The 17,484-nt window shown below is 49.7% G+C and overlaps 1 protein-coding gene across 2 annotated transcripts in view; it reads left to right on the top strand.

Moving 5' to 3' along the window:
* MARCHF4 (membrane associated ring-CH-type finger 4) overlaps positions 1-17,484 on the top strand; it is a 104,336-nt gene that overhangs the window by 56,804 nt on the left and 30,048 nt on the right. The window contains exon 2 of one of the 2 annotated variants that reach the window (XM_049810980.1): positions 17,130-17,291. In XM_049810980.1, the coding sequence (XP_049666937.1) occupies positions 17,130-17,291 (162 nt within the window). The remainder of the gene's footprint in view (positions 1-17,129; positions 17,292-17,484) is intronic. The other variant, XM_049810988.1, reaches the window with a different exon arrangement.

Here is a 17,484-nt window from a genome sequence, read left to right on the forward strand (position 1 = left end):
CCATACCCAGCCACCTCTCTGCTTTTATAGAGACTCGAGAAGTACCTCCTCACAGCTACTCTGAGAAGCAATTCAGTAATGGAGGCTTCACTCCTGATGACCCTGGCATTGTTCACGGGAAGGTAGTCCAAGACTCCCCAAGAGAAGACCCTGCTGCCTTATCTAAGCCAGCCTTGCCTTCCACTCTTAAAGGGTGCACACAGCTCAGGTGTGTCTCATAACAAGGGACAGGACTGTGGAGATGAGCCCAATTGCTTTCTACGGGTGTCTTTAGGAACCAAATTAAAGAGAAGGCTTGGGCAGGAGAAGTCCTGGGCTGCTTTTTAGAGAGAGATCATGTTGCAGCAGCTGTAGGTAGGCTGGGATGCTGTGTGGTGTCAACTGAGGAGGTCTGAGCTGGAGAAGCCCCAGCTTCTCCCCAGGCTGTATTTTAGAAAGTTGGGCTCCTGGAAATGTTTTCTATTTTAGCCAGGATGCTTTTAGTTTTAATTCAATATTAATACTTCAAAAGAAAGTGTTTCATGTTCCAGGGCACTTTAGGATTCTCCCCCTGCTGCCCAGTGGGAACAGGGAAGCTTTTCTATGTGTGATAATCTCCATAACTGAGTATCAATGTGCAAAAAGCCTGGGTACCCCTGCACCAATGATGGATAATGGCATTTCCCTTGTAGGCCTTTGTTCTCTGTGTCTGTCTCCAGATCTTTCCCCCGTCATCTTTCAAGGCTGTACCATTTGACGTTTCTCCTGAGAGAACAGTGCAGGTGGACGTGACGTAGCAGCTGTCTATTGCCATCTCCTGATAGTCTGGGATGAAAAAGGAGAAATCAGTGTATGTAGAGAAGTCATGTAAAGAGCAGACAGGGAGGAAAGGAAAGGTTATGGCAGAGTCAGTCAGACAGGTTTAAGTGACCGCCTTTGCATATCTGAGCTTGTTTCATAGTTAGTGCAGGGAAAATACTGTGTTTGCTTCTGGAAAACAATGTGCAAGGGTCTGTACAAAGCTGGGGACAGTGCAAGGCCCTGCTCTGAAGGCACATCCTTGTGCCCCAGGATGATGAGCAGGTCATCGGCCCTGAGGTGCCCCTGCCTGAAATCCCACGGCGCGAAGCAGATAGGCAAAGCGTCACCCAGGTCAAGGCAGCGCTGGATCTGCTGGCAGTCTCGAGGCGGCATGACTTCGACACATTCAGTCCTAGCAGCGGTTTATCCCCGCATCGTAGGGAAAACCAAATAACAAATCTCCTGGGGTTGCTGCCTCGCTGTTTCTGCACGGCCAGCACCGTTATCGACTGCGGCCAGCGTGCAGGCAGCACCAGGCAGGGCTCAGCGCGTGCTGCCAGCCTGTGTTTACTCCTCGCACCACAGCTCTCCGTGTCTCTGTTTCCTTTGCAGCTTCACACCTCGCTCCCTTTCATCACATTACGCCGAGGTGACCGCTTCCCCTCTGCCTTCCCTGTCGCGCGCTCCAGCCCAAGTGCTGAGCATTGCCTTCGCATGCCCGAGTTACCTGCAGGCTGTGCAAATAAAATCATTCCCGTGGTGACAAACGTGCCTGTATTTCTGGCTCACCTTGGGGAAACTCTCACTCGGCTTATATCCCTGTTTCCTTGCAATCTAATCAGCTAAGGGGGGAGGCGAGCTCCCCTCTGTAACAATTGGCAATCTAATAGTTGCAGGCTTGGGCTATTATTTTTTTTTTCCTATCAAGCAATGAATTTAACCAGAAAACAAGCTGGTCAGGAGCGACCTGGGCACCCTGTTCTCTGTAATACAGCCAGCCCTGAAACACGTGGCAGTGCAGCAGAGCATGTTTCAAGACCTGCCCCCTGTGTGCTCACATTCATCAGCGCTGTTACCAGGCAGACTTTCATCTCTGACATCTCCAAAGAAATTAAAGAAAATAAATTAAATTAAAAATTCAAAAACTGTCGCTCTCTTCCCAGCAGCAGGAGGGCAAAATTGCTAGAGATCCTGGACAGTGAAGCCTAAGACACAGGTCCCAATCAGAGATCCCACTCAGCTTCCCTGGCTGCTGGCAGAGCCCAGGGACGGTGACCAAGCACAAGAAGGAGAGGATCTGGAGGACACAGAAGGAGTGTTTCCACCTGCCAGGTCCTGGGGCTGTTAGAAGTCCTCCAACTTCTCGGGGTGATTGCAAGTACCCTTGCCGGCAGGCACCACCGGTTTCATTTCCCACTCGCTGTCCCTCAAAAAAAAATCTCCGAGCGAATTTACCGCCTGTGGAAATGCATGGATACAAGAGATGAAGGCAGACATGGCTTGGGCAGGAGCCATGGATGCAGGCGCCCTGTCTCTGCCAAGGCACCTCGACCCCGCTCTGCCATCCCTGCAGCCAGGGACCTCGCTGAGCACCAGCACTTCACACAGGCTTGCGTGGTAGCTGGAGGTACTCGTTTTTGGAAATGAAGTTAAAAACAATCATCTCCCACTGCCCATTCCTTTCAGCAAGGACACAGAAGTCAGACTGAGGATTTGTGTGTAAACCTATTGAATAAGAGAAGGCCCCTGACTAGGTGGATATGCAGTAGAAGGATAATTTCTTTTCCTTCAAAGGCTCTGTTTGCTTTCACATAATGCTGGCAGGGGGATCTGAAGGACACCTTCCACTTAAACACCCCTGCGGGTGGACAGGACTGCTGCAAGGGATGTGACCTTCCTCCAGAGCAGACACGGGCTGCCCCAGTGCTCAAGGCTGGGACACGCTCCAACTGCCAGAGGAGCAAAGGCACACCAGTGAAGATCAATGTCCATGCAGACCGCTGGCCAGCCACGTTTAATCATTTGCTCTTCAACAGCCTTGTTTATTCAAGATCTTAAAGCCCTCGACGAATGCAGATAAATGAAGTCTCTGGCTGGCCATGTGCGGTGGATAAGAGTCTTTGATACACAGAGCAAAGATCCCAGCGTGGAGATTGCCCCAAACCCAACAGCGTGTCATCAGCGGAGCTGCAAGAGGGAGAGCTGAGGCTGGGATCTGCTCTGCCCATGCCGACCTCAGGCAGCCGTGCTTCCCAGTGCACTGCAGCCCACTAGGAGCATCTGCGGCTGCCACAGATATTTCCCATTCCTGGAGCGTCGCTGTGAAGGGTGATGGCTGGGTAATGAGTTTCTTTAGTCTTGCCTGAATGCTTTCAGCTCTGCAGGCACAACTTCTCAGCATTCAGCACCAAAGCGCAGATGAGTAGCTGATTACACACTACCCTGCCCTGAACACAAATCTCAACAATTAGTGGGACTTCTTCCAGGTAATACGCATCCGTGAATAGTGATCATTTCTGTGCTCATCCCTCTACCAACCCCAGTTCTGCAAAGGCAAGAAAAAAACCCAGGAACTTTCAAAAACCTCTTATAATCTTCCTGGCTTATCAAAGCCCAGGAGCGCTGCACTGAAAGATCTCAGCTCTTGGGACTTCCAGCCCTGAGCACTTTGCACCCATGACACCAAGGGCAAAGCAATGAGAACAAGCATCCCTCTTTCCTCTTCTCTCTCTGATGGCCCAGCTGGTGACCCTCTTGCATCCCAGCTGCTTGCAGCATGAACGATAGTGAAGGAGTAACTAGTCCTGCCAGAAGACAGCAGGTCATTGTCAGGGAAATGGGCCGGCCAAGCACCACATTTCCATGTTGCTCTTAGCTTGTTGCACCAGGGAGTGGAGTAGAGTAGCTGGGTGGATACAAGGGACGATCCCATCCTAAAAGCTGACTGCAGATTAGAAAGACGATAAAATCTCCACCACTGGAGAGAGTGGTGGAGCGATGTCTTTGTGCACCTCGAGTGGCTGAAGCCTGTGGCTGGTGCACACCAACTTTTTGTTCTTAACACTGCCCAAGAGCAGGTCTAGCACCAGTTTCATTGCTTGTGCCTTCGGCTTCATTAACAAGGCAAAAGAAAAGCCCGTCCAGAAACAGGCATTTGACCCTTCCTGTGCAGAGACACCACTTGCTAAGGGAACTGTAAGTTGTTACGGAGGAGATGTGTTGCTTCAGAGGAAGGCAGCCTACCCCCTAGCTAAAGGAGGATGCTGGAAGCCCTGTCACAGCCCAGGCTGACCGGACGTAGTTCACCAAGTTAAATAACCTAATCCAGGTGTGGTAGGAGGAACCTCGTGGCAGAAACAGGTTCTGTATCTGATACAGCAAATCCCATGGGGAGGGAGCAGGAGAAGCAGTCTGACAAAGCACAATAAAGACCAACAACGGAGAGGGTAATAATTCATATTTCAATAGGGCACCTTTTTGTGCTGAAGGATACAAATGATTTGGCAACCATTTGAAATTCAGCCACCGCTGGAATGGAACACGGCCGTGCATAACATCTGATATTGCCTCGGTGTTGATGTATTTGTTAATATGCAAATTGCCAATCAGTGTATCTTCAAAAGGTTATTGCAGAGTCAGATAATAAATCAGCCCTATGTAATGTTTAATATCTTTACACTGACAGTGCTGAAACTTCAGAGCCCTGGCACTGTTTATACATACACGTCTCTGTGTATGTATTCACAATAAACCTGATGTTGTTCGTGTACAAAAGGAAGACCAAAAGAAAAAAATAGAAAATGGCCTCTGTAGCCCACTTTACTGATGTTACAGCTATTCTTACATTTATTTCTACCTTTTCTCCTCTCTATTTTATACTCTGCCTGTGAAAGGGAAAGCTGGATTCCCCAGCTGGAGCAGGAAAACACAACAAGGCTTTTTCACCAGGAGGCATATGCAGGCAAAGACTGAAACACATGGATTCATGCAGCTTCTTATACAGGAGGCCTTTGGCCAGGGCAACATTGGAAACTCAGAATTAATGTCATGCAGCTTCCCTCGGGGACAGTGTAGCCAGTGCCGCTGATACCTTTGGCTCTATCCTCTTGAGCTGCTCTTTGCTGGGAAGTTGTCACGCAAGGCAAAGGGATTTGGGGATTAAGCTGCCTGTTCTCCTTTCCCATGGTTTATGTTGGCTGCACTTCAACTAAGTGGACCTGTGGTTTTACGAGCTCTGGACCACACTCCCGCAGTGAGGGGAGAGGGTGGTGCTGAGAGTCGGCAGGAGCGCGCTCGCCCGCCCGCTTCCTAATCCCAGCCTTTCCCCAGGGGACTTCACCTACTTTTCTAGCACCCAGGATGCCTTCAAAGTAGAAAACAAGTGAAGGGGCAACGTGACCGCTCTTGCCATGGCCAAGTGGTTTGAGACTCCCTCCTTTTATCCCCTTTCCTTATCCCATCACTTGCTTCCACTGCTCCATGCTGCCGCTGGCTCTCTCCCATCTAATTTGCAGCCCCCTGACTCCCCCAGGCGTGACCCTGAGCTGCCAGCCCTGCAGACACCTCCCACCTCAGCCCTGTGGGTCCTTCCCCAGATCCCACTGGAGAAGTATTACTGGTGGTGGTTGGTTTGGCGTGTTGGGGTTCCTGGGCAGCGTCCGTCATTTGGTGCACGAGTGCGTCCTGCAGGCAGCTGCTCTGCTGCTGCTCCACCCGCTGCCTTGGCAGATACCTGCTGAAGAAACACTTCATATTTATGGCTGGGTTTTAGCTCACTGCCAGTAAAGGCAGTTCAGACTAACTCTGTAACTGCATCATTTCCAAAGGAGGTGCCTCTGCCTCCAGCGCACGTTTGTGCCAGCAAGCATTTTGACTTTCCGCCAAACATTTAAGTGACCTTATGGCAGGATTGGAAGGCAAGGCTCTGGAGCTCCACCACCCGCGGTCCCTGAGGGCTGTATTCTCCCCTCCGCTGCCTCCTTCGTATATTTTTGTTCAGCATCTCTGCTTGCAGAGTTGCCGGAGATGTTAAAAAGAAACGCTTTCCCCACTAAGACAGTCTGTAGTAATAAGGAACTTGATCTCACATAAATTGGGATGTTCTGAGAACCATTTTAATTTCTGCTAATCGGCAGATGAAAAATGAATTACTTCAGATGTCATGTCCTACTGCACGAGTCTCATAAGGTTTGGAAAAGCCGTAACAGAGTTACCCAGTAATTGAAGGGCTCTACATGAGTGAACTTTGTAATTGCGTATTCTTCTCCTCAAGTCTGGGAAGCAGAAAGGAAAAGCAGTTCAGGCCACGTCTTAATGAAACGGCTCAGTCCAGCAGCGCTACCGAAGCTAAAAGTAAACAAACCGCACTCATTATTTTATATCGCGGCTCCCCAGCCACCGCAGCAGCCCTGTGTGGGATGTGCTGTCTCCCACTTCACTGCCCCTTCGCCAATTCTGCTTTCAGCCCACGCTGGGCTGCCCTCGGCCCCAGCGGCAGCCTTCACCCCGGGTGCCCCCGAGGCCAGCGGCTGCCCCCGGCCCAGCGCTACCCCACGTGGCAGGAGACATAAGTGGCTTAGGAGACACAAATGGCTTTGGAGACAGACATGGCTTTGGAAGGTTTCTACCTCTGAGCTGCCAGTCCTCACTGGCCCGGGTGGAGCGGGAAAAGCTCCTGCATAGCCATCCCTATCCAGAGCTGTTGGGACAACCCCTCCTGCCAAATCCCCATCTCTGCTCCCAGCTGGGGATCGCTGCCTTTGAGTACTGAAGACATGCTCCGTGTTTCTGTCTGCACCTTGTTATTGGCTTCCACTTAGCGAACGTGCACACAGCTCCCCCAGTTCCCCACCCCGCTGCCCTCCGTCCTGCCTGGGGGTCACTTGAGGGTACTGTGGCAAATGGGAACCCCTAAATCCTGCAGTACTGTCTTTTCCACTCCCTTCCATTGCTGAGCTGATGGCACCAGCACAAAGCAGCTCTGGAGTAGTTGCTGCACTTTCGGATGAAGCATCTCACTGCTGTAAGGCTGCCAACAGCACCTGGCCATTTTCTCATTCGTGAAGAAAGTGGGAAGATGAGGTAAATATTACAGACTAAAGATTTTTCTCAGCTCTTATGTTGAAGGGTTTTTCAGCTTTCTCGGGGAAAAAAAGAAAAGTCTATTGCTCTGTTTGTTTCACTACCTTTAAAAGTGGGATCTATCATCTGGAGAGGTAAACCAGCATCCATTTCTGTGGATTTTCCATGGCTGCTTCTCAGTGGCTGATGGCATAATGTTTTCTGAAATGGCCATTAGCTGCGTATCTTATGAACAGCTTCCCAGGGAAGTAGCTGCAAAGTTCAATTTGCTGAATTATGAGCACATCTCTGATAAGAATTACATTACATGGTACTTGCATGCTGAAAGCATTAACTTTATACTTTGGACTTTTAAAATACTCATTGATGGATCTGATGAGGACCGAAGAAGTAGAAAGGTGAAGGTCCCCAAGGATTAGAGATAATAAGGAATAATTGCTATCTTTTTTTTCCTTGAAAAAGAAGCGGTATATTTAGAAGAATTCTATTTAGCTGAGGCTTTTTCACTAGAAAAAGCCATTTGTACCAAAAGAAAAAATTAATGGAAAACCTCTTGAATTGGTTGAAAATTTATTACAACAAGCCATAACTTAAGGGCACTTGATTTGTGCTGAAGAGCCGTTTGGCTTCATGGAGTCGCATCAGATTTACCCCAGCAGCCTAGGGAGCAAAACTGAGCTCACTCTTGTATCTCACACAGAATAAATCTAAGATTGTCTGAAATACTTTTCTTTTTTAATTAAGAAGAACCAGAGTGAATCAACAGTGGATTTCTCTTTCAGAAGGGACTAGATTGTTCTAGCTCACAAAATGGATGTGGTCTACAGTAAATCTCCAGAAGTTTAAAGCCTCGATACTTTGGGTGAAAGCCCAAGAGCTACAGACTAGGACACTTCTTCTCTGGGATGCTGAGACAGTTCTGCTCTGTATTCAGGACAAGTCTGGAGCTGAACTCACTCTGACACCCTAGTGCTCAGGGATATTCAGGTATCTTGATTTCACATGCACAGTGCTGTGATTTCTATGCACTGAAGGCTCTTCACTTAATCGGTGCTATTATCACACCTGATGAGGCACAGCAGGTGATATTTGAGATGCTTGCCTTTTGATTCCTTGCAACTGAGCAACATTTAGTAAGAATTACTTAAATCAGCTAATCAAAAACATGTTCAATGACATTAGGATGAAGTGGGCTCTGGAACACCTAAGTAAAGTTATTTTTCTTGTGGAAATCCTTCTGTAGAGAGAAAAGCAAATAAATCCCAATGTGATCTATATATGGTAAGCTGTCTGCTCCTTGGGCTATTGATAAGTAATTCCTGAAAATCCTTTGTTATTCCATATTTCAGGCAAGGTTCAGCTTTGTTCTGGTGGAATAGGTTTTCACAAACCTTTTCTACTCATATTTTGATGGCATAGCTGAGACTGGCCAAGAGCCTGTGTGATAGCTGGTGGAACAAGGGCACACAGCGGTACAGCTGGGCTGCAGCTGGTCACTGCGAGTGCAGCCAGGACAGCCTGGTGTCTGCCTCCCTGTGCCAGGGAAACGGGATGGTGGGGCCATTTGCAGATGCGATTTTGATGGTGGTGCGTGCAGGCAGTGGCATGGTCCTTTGCAGTGCTGGTCCTCCAGTTGCCATTTCTATTGAGTTAGGTTTTCATCCCCTAGGAAGGGTGTTGTACCACTTTCGGAAATTAATTTGCATGGAGTTCGGCTACCCAAAAGGGCTGATGCTGAAAGGACAAGACGGCAGAGCTGTAAAGGTGCAAAGTACGAAGCTTGGTTCAATGGGCAGAGCAGGGAGCAATTTGCCTCCAACCTCCGGTCACTTGGGAGCTGGGCGAGCTCCTGTCCATGCAGAGGGGACCGCAATGCTTTGTGCCGCGGAGGCGTGAGGGCCTGATCGGCTACGGTGGGGAGACCCCACCTAACTGCCCAGAGTCTGCAAACTGAGGGCTTCCATTTTGCTGAGAAATTAAGCCAGGGACACTGCTGGCACAAACTTCTGGAGAAAAACAGCTGCAGGAAGTCAGGGCCCATATTTTCTCCTCTCTGAAAACTCTCTCAGTAGAACCCTTCTGCTGTATTGCACAATGCAGAACTGCCCAGTCTGCTGGGCACAGGGCAGGATCAGTCCCGACTTCTTTTTCTTGGGTTCAGTGGTGGCAGCAGCAGCATGGCAGGAGTGCTTGCAGGCTCCTGTGCTTGCTGTGTTATTTGCTCTGAGGACAACTGGTGGGTCAGGATTCCTGCTCAGAAGAATCTCCCCCTAGAAGGGCCCATCTGCTGGCAAGACCCACATGCAGAGATGGAGTTTAGCATCTTCCCTCTCAGTTAAAGGGACCCTTAGGGTCTGTCTTCCCCTCTCACTTACCCAGCAGTGGCTGTCCCAGGTGAGAACCAGCCCCTAGCATCCCTTTCCGTACTGTCCCTTTCATAGCCGAGTGGGACTTAACATCGTAGGGCACTCTGCCCTTCACCTTTCACTGGCCTGAAACCAGCTGTTAAAATCCTCTGTAGCCCATTGCACAAAAAATATCCTCTGATTTTCTGTTTCTCGCAAAAATGTATGCTTTCTGCTCCTTTAAAGTACTTTCCCTTAAAGGAAATTGATGTTAAGCCATGAGACACTTGGTCCTACCTGTACCAGCTCCCTTTGGCCTTTACCAGTGGTGGCAGGGATGTGCCCAGAGCTGGTGGATTGTGCCTGCTTGTGGGCAAATGCATGGGCAAGTTACCGTCAGCTAAATATTGAAAGTCCTAGCCTAGATTAAGCCCTTTTTTTTCCTTTTTTTTTAATGGGAAGGGATAGGGCTATGTCCAAATATTTCACATTCAACTCCGCAACATTCCTGCTTTGCTTTTCTGTTTTCGAGGCGTTGCGCAAAGTTGGGAGAGCTCACATTAAGCTCGGTGGAGCTGCATTCAATCACCTTCCCCTGGAAATCAGTGAAGGAGCGAGGGCAGAGCCGTGTGGCAGAGCCACTGCTCCAGACTGCTCCGAGGATGAGTCACTGCAGAGAAGGCTCCTGTCTGAGGGAGGCAGAGCCGCTGATGTGCTGGGCTTTCTGCACCGAAGACTTCTCAAGCCTCTTCCTCCTCCTTTCTTTTCTTCTTGAGTTTTTATTCCTTGTCTTCATTTGCCTCTCGCCTCCCCTTCTGCCCTGCAGTGTTCTTTAAGGTTTTAGCAATTAAAGGGGGGAAAAAAGCCATCCTTTTTTCTGCTCCCTGGTGGGGCCAAAAGCTGATCTGTGTGCAAAGGAGACCCATCCCTCCTCCTGCTCAGCTGAGTCTGTTGCAGTATTGCTTACCCCGGGGGAAAGGTGGAGTACAGAGGTTGACCTCACACTTTTTCGACGTGGCAGTCATCCCTGTTAATAAGCGGTGGGGATCCCACAGGGGCACACGGGCAGCGCTGTGGGTATCTTGCTTTTGAACATCCACTCAGAGGTGGCAGAGGAGGAGCAGGGCAATTTGGTAAAGAGGGCAGTCAATGCTGTGGTGCAGCTCAGGACCCTTTTGGGGCTTTCCTGTGCTCTGCTGACCAGGGCATAGCCCTGGGATGGGGACCGGCCAGACGCCTCTCCCCCAAATCCCTGCACTGCTGTTGGGCATGGGGGCACAGGGGTTTTACCTGCTGTCTGCCTCCAACACAGCTGAGCCTCCTGAGTCATCTGCTTTAACCAAAAAAGCCATCTTTTGGCCTAAATCATGGGCAAGCTTCGCTGATGCCCTGGTGAGCAGGTTAGATGGGGTGATGGTCCCTTATCTCTGCAGTGACAAAGAGTCCCCATGGGGATTGGTAAGGCTCAGAAAAAAGAAAGTCTCCCTTCCTTCCTCCTTCTCCATCTCACTCCCAAATTCTGAGCTGCCGCCTCTGGCGCTGTCTGTCCATCCTTCTGTCTGTCCCAGCGGCAGTGACAGGCATAAAACACTAGAGATGGGAAGGAGCAGAGGTCACTTAAAATTCCCCTTGGCCATGGTAAAGCTGAAGGCTGTGGGCAGAGGCTGCTCAGCCAGAAAGTCACGTCACTTGTGGTAGCAGTGGGATGCATTTTCCTGCCGAAGGAGGCTGCGGAGCCTCCCCCCTGCTGCGGCTGCAGCCTTTCATATTTTCATCGGAGAGGTGCAGAAAAAGCCTGAGCAGGGTGGCAGCCTCGGCACTCCTCGCAGGTGCCCCAGCAGCAGCCTCCATGGGTGGCAAGGCAACTTGTGCTGGTTTTGGAGGATCGGGAGCTCTGCAGACATGATGGCTTTTCAGACAGGACTCACTCTGGAACAAACATTGGGTCTCAGCTGAAGAACACGTGAGACATATCCCTCTCCTGACCAGCACCCATGTTTCCAGACATTGCCAAAATGTGCCTGATGGTCCCGGAGGAGTGTGTGGTGGTTTTGCTGGGTGCATTAAAGCAGAGCTGCCTTTCTGCTCGCACCCAGCCCGTAGGCAGAAGGATGCCTGTGTTTTGTTGCTAGATTAGTCATCGCCTTGTCGGAGATAAGTGCCCCATTCGCAGGGCTGCCAGAACAGCTAATATCCATGGAAAATTGCAGAAAACCACAAAAAAAGGAGAGCTGTACCCCCCTGCACCCATCTCAGAGCCCCCCAGGCTGCCATGCCCAGCTGTGGCTGCTCACTCATACTGCTGTGGGGATGAGGAGCCCCAGAGGGGGACCCACACTTCTACCATGCCAGAGCCCCGCAGAGATGTGGTCCTGCCCCAGGGAGCTGCCAGGCCAAGATCCCACACCAAAAACTTCAGCCAGGCAGCCGCAGGCTTAAGGCCACGGCTGAGCAACAGAAATAACTGTCCAGAGCTGGATTTTTCACCATTTCTTTATGGGTCTGCATTTTCTCATGCTGTTGGGGTAGGGGGTGCTCATTGCAACCCAGGGCACACAGATCTTGCCTGGCATGGGGCAGCATTGCCTCTGCGTGCTGCCGGGATGCCTGGTCTTGCAGGGGAGCTGTCCTGGTCACGGAGGTGGCATGGCAGCAGTGGTGGCACCTGGGGCAGGGAAGGGAGCTGCAAGGAGTCTGGGTGATTTCTTTTTATAATCACTCGCATAGATTTTCCTATATGTTCCCCAGTTTTTAGGGAGCTGCCCCATTGGGGGATCCCCCCCAAGGAAAGTCTCTCAGCAGACTGCTGCCAAGATGGAGACTGGAGTCAGCCCCCAGCTCTGCCGGGGTGCCTGTGGAGATGCCACCCCACCACAGAGCCCGGTACATAACCATGTCCTGTGCTGTCCCAACACCACAGGAGATGTAAGCCCACTCCTCTCTGGGCCCACACTCTGCATCACTCTGCCTCAGTGCTGGAGAATTTCATGCAATATACATATATATATGTATCCATAGATACTTATTACATGTTCCTTGTTGTCTGTTGCTGGCTGGCACAGTGCTCGCACACGGGAGGGTACTCATGGGAATCATTTGAGATGCTGATAGTAATGTGTGTGTTTAGTTTAAAAGGATGAAGGGGGCAGTTCTTTTAAGTGTGTGTGAAAACAGAGTGATCATTAGTACATGTTTATTGGAGTTTACCAGCTCTGTAACAATGGGTTTCTCTTTGCCATTGGACTTAATTCCTCTGTAATTATGTTCCTAATAGAGAAATCATTTGGCATTTATTTGCCATAATAAAACTTCCCATTGCATTTAAATTAAATGTGAAGATTTAAGTATATTTAGAAGACTCAGTGGAAGACCTGAAATTAAATATTCCTGGTTTCCTTTTCCAAACAAGACAAACTGAAATAAATGCTAGCAGTCAAGTCCATGTGTGCAACTACTCCCAGGAGCAGTGGCAGCTGCATGTGCATACCCAGAGAGAGATGGTAGCCCTTGTGATGAGGACGACTCTTTCAGCTTCTTCTCACTGCCCCGCTCTGGTCCAGAGCACTGGTCCTGTAGGTGATGCCGATGACTGATGCTACTTTGTACACCCGAGCAGGGAAAACAGACAGTTGAGGAAAAACTGCAGGTGTTAAGATCGCCATCAGCCATCCTGGTTTGCTGTACAGCTTGCACTGGTTTTCAAAATGTTTGCTTTAATAGTTGTGGTAGCAGGATGTTGCTAATGTGGCTCTTTCCAGCTGAGCTGGTCCTCAGGAGCAGCCCAGGCAGCAGACGTAGGTCAGCACAGCTGGAGCTGGGAGAGCCCAGAACATCACATCCTGGCCCAGTGACACCATCGTTCCCAGCCTTGCATGTTCAAAGGAGACCGGGTGGGCAAATTTGCTATACTTAGTTTATAGTTAAAAGAACAGGGCCTGGGAAACACATCCCATGACTGTCTGCTGGGGGGATGAGAACCTGCAGCTTTGGGAACAGTGTGTGGATGGGCTCCCAGCACTCATAAATGACAGATAAAATGGCCGGGTGAAACTCTGACACCAGCATGCAACAGGGGTGATGCTGCTCCTAACGCCATTATTTTCTCCCTAGATATACCGAGCATCAGAAGCACGTGCTGGCCATATTTATTTTTTTTATCCTTTCTCAGAACTCCTCCCAGCAGGCTTAAAATAGCGGGGCCCAGATAATCATTAACCACTTTGATGTATTGCAACAGGCACAGATTGGGAATTCGTAAGGAGAGGACAGAGCTGGAACAGACCTGCACACCTAGTTTGTCTCCAGCAGTATTGTCCTCCACAGGGTAAAGCTAGTTCAGCCTGGCCTTGCCCTTGCTGCTCCTAGAGACAAGCTCCCAGCACAGCCAGAAATGGGAAAGAATATTATATATAATTGCTTAATATATTACTCTTCCCAGAAGTAGGGAAGAGTAATATAGAGAGAAGAGTACTTCATCCATACGTTGAGAGGGTTATGACTGAAGCCAGAGTACCATTCCCTTTTTGTTAACTCTGGTTTTCCACCTTTGACGTGAACCCTGATTTAGACTTGGATAACAACAACAAAAAAAGGCAGGTGCCCTGAATCCAAAGCCCACTTGGTTGTTTCAGGGGAACAAGATAGTATGGAGCAAGCTGAGGATGGAGATTGCAGCCAGGCAGCATTTCTCCACTAGTTGCTGACAAAGCAGAAATGCTGCTTAGGCTGATCCAAGTGTTGGGATGTAATTCTACAAAGGAACATTGCAAAAATAAATGTTGGGAAGTAGACCCTTCAAAGGGTCTTTGGAGAGCAGTCCCCGAAGGGAATTGGTGGGAACGCTGTTGTTTGAAGCACTGGAAAATATGTTGTGCAGAGCCATCTTCTACAAACCTACAGAAATGGGTATGGGGATTTAATTGCCATCTCTAATTGCTGTGATATGCACCTCATTTTGGGCTTGCTTTTGTGTGCATGTAGCTTTTAGCAGAGGTCTCTGCACAGCAAATCCTTCATGTGTATCACAGCCAATGGACTCTTCCTGAGTTCGCTGTACAGCCAGCAATGAGGCTCCTTCTCCTTTGCTGTACAAAGGATTTATTCCTTTAATATGCCCCTGGTGTTTACTTTTCTGCTGGTACAGGAGTGCATGTGCGCATGTGTGCATGTGGCAGTGTTTTACGAATGCCTGCTGTGGACAGAATTGGGCTTCACAGTATGCAAAAATAGCTGTGCACCACATGCATGGATATAATATTTCACACGGCTGGAGAAAATGTGATAAATCAGGTTTTTGCTGGACTTGCAAAAATCAAGAAACTGTGGGATTCATCTCCACAGTTGAGTCCTGAGCTTTTGCAGGAGCTTGCCAGACTGTCTGGGTTGGAGCCTCCCAATTAGGGAAGGGGGACTGGGTCCCCATGGCAATGTAGGACGTCTATGAACATCTCTTGGCTCTGAAGAGACAAGTTCAGATTTCATAGATTCATTTATTACAGAGCCCAAGAAGCCAATGTGTGTCCAGGCTGCAGCTACAGCTTTTCTCCTCTGCCTTTGCCTGGAGGTTGTTGCTCTTAGGTCCTGCTCCGTTCTGCCCTGTTCCTGATCCCTCATCACCGGTGCCTCCAGCTGCTCGTTAGACAAAACCCAGGTCTCTCACTCACCATTTTGAGCCCTGCAGGAGACCCCTGTGTGCGGCGAGGTGGAAAGGCAGGGATGCTGTAGAGCTGGGAGGTTTCTGCATTACCTGTTTGGTGCTGGGATCACATTTGTGTGCTGGGGAGTGAAGCTGTTGAGAAAATAAAGCACCAGGGACTGAGATGAGGAGAGTAGACCAGAGGCACAGAGCAGTGGTCCTTGTACCAGGCTAGCTCTTGGTGTGGAAGCAGTTTGGTGAGCAGGGGAGCTGTGCTAAGCCCTGATCCCTCTCCTTTTGCATCCTAGCTGGCAGTACGTGCTCATGCAGGTTCCTTATCCCACTTGCACTTTCCCACCCCAGTCCCAGCAAGCCAAACCCGAGCCCCTCAAACTGCACCTCACACAGGGAGTTTGAATGGCAAATGTCAGTGCTCCTTCGCACATGCACCTTACTCCCATCTAATCCTTCCCTGCTTCCCTTTTTGTGGCTTGCCCTGTCACACCTTTCCAGGTGAAAAAGGTTCACAGATCCTACAACCCTCCTTGTTCCTTCTCTCCCTTTGCATCCCCTCCAGTGTGTAATGAAAACCAGTGACAGGTAGAGCTGAGCCTAGTTTTGTAACAAAAACAGTTATTTACAGTTTTGCTAAAATTTCATGGAAGATGACATTTTTAGGTCACCTAGCTGAAGCAAAGGAAATGATTAACATGTTTGCATTAGGTTTCATTAAAAAAAGTATCACTCTTGTCCAGCGTGGTGCTCAGTTCCTCAGGTCCTGTGACCTAATGTGGTACTCTGAAAACTAAGACAGTTTCCCACCAGGGTTAGCAAGAGCAGTATCTGGTTTCCTAACCCAAGGCAGCTGGGATGGACGTCTTTTACTGTGTCCAGCAGCCTCAGATGCCAGGGTCTGTTATCCTGGTGCTTTATCAGTGGTAATGACGGGGCTGATCTAGGGCTGTAAGAGGAAATATCCTCTCCCCAACACTGAAAGTATGATGCCAGCCTTCCCCGTCCTGTAGATATTCTCATTCTGCCTTTAAAAGAGTTTAAATCTTGGAACGCAGCTAAATACATTATTGGGGTCTATACTGTGGCTTTTAAACACTAAGAGGTGGGGAGTAAAATGTAATGGCTCTGTTCTTCCCTAAATAAGCGATGGCAAATGACTGTAAAATGAACTCCTGAGTCTGTGTGTGCAGACAGGAATTTAGTCCCATGGTGAACAGGATGATAGCAGATGGATCAGAATAATATTGGGTTTTCCTGGATACCCTGTTTAAAGCCATACCAGAAACAAGGGAGCAAGCCAGGAGGTTCAGTGTTTCGGCCACCACTCATAAATGTCTGCGTGTCACAAGCCAGGACACAATTTGTTCTCCATCTTGCTTGCTTCTAGGGTGGAAATAGCCAGCTGGACAGGCTAGGCATCAGTATGACTCACTTTTGGGACAGACTGTCTGGGGGAAGTGGATAAGGTTGTGAAATTTGAGGACCTTTTCCCTGCTGGGCTAGCGGTACACAAAGATCTAGACCGAAAGCACACACCTGCCACCCACAGTCAGGTCCATCCCTCCTGGTCCGGGAGCACTGGAAAAGGAGAGTCCTGTGTCTAGCACTTGCAGACGCCCACTGCCTGGCAAGTCCTGGGAGATACCACATGGCGCTGGGCTCGGTCCAGCTCCCGGGGAGGACCACCACCTCCACGGCTGGCACGAGCTGGCCTGCGCAGAGAGTCCAAGGGCCACCGTGTCTGTGCTCCCCCTCCTGCCTGGCTGGGCTCCAGGAAGCCCCCCTGGGCTGAGCGGGACACCAGCCTGCAGCAGAGGCTGTCTCTCAGCTATCCCCACCACCAGCCTTGCTTTCTAAAATGGGTAGCAGAGAGACAGAAACCTGAGCAGTGAAACAGTGGCATCTGGTTGCCAACAGAGCTGTGTCCACTGGTTGTGGTCTAGTGTGGGTCCTCTGGTGTCTAGTAAGAGTTGTGCTCATCTCGTTTTTCCTTCAGCGGTGATATTAGGCATCTCTTACCTACCCAGCTGTCTCTTTCCACAAAAAAAAAGTAGGACCCAAGTATCTGAGACTGTTACATCCCTGTCAAACTCTGTTCACATCAGCCAAGAATTATTAGAGGGAAAATGGATGGAGGCAGCACAATTACCTAAGCCAAACCAGGTAAAAAGGAACAAAGAGCAAATGGGTGGATGATGGAGCTTCTGCCACGCCATGCTGTGCCATGCCTGTGGGAGGAGGGGAGCCTTGCTGATGCTGTCTCTCTTTTTCAGGGGGAGTTGCTGAGCCCGTGTCGATGCGATGGATCGGTGAAGTGCACGCACCAGCCATGTCTGATCAAATGGATTAGCGAGAGAGGCTGCTGGAGCTGTGAGCTGTGTTACTACAAGTATCACGTCATTGCCATAAGCACAAAGAACCCTCTGCAGGTAAAGGTACTAGAGACATTTCAAAGTCTATTTATTCTCGTTTCTATTTTTTGTTTCTGGGAGCAAGTGGATTTTACCTGCCTGGGTTTTCCTTCCCTGCACACAGTGATCCATAGGTCTGAGACGCTTAGAAAAGGGTTTGGGGGGCTAGTCCAAAGAGGCCCCATGTTCTGCTCGGTGGTACTGGGGGCATCCCTCG

This window comes from Accipiter gentilis, chromosome 1 (assembly GCF_929443795.1).
Source record: "Accipiter gentilis chromosome 1, bAccGen1.1, whole genome shotgun sequence".
Lineage (NCBI taxonomy): Eukaryota > Metazoa > Chordata > Aves > Accipitriformes > Accipitridae > Astur > Astur gentilis.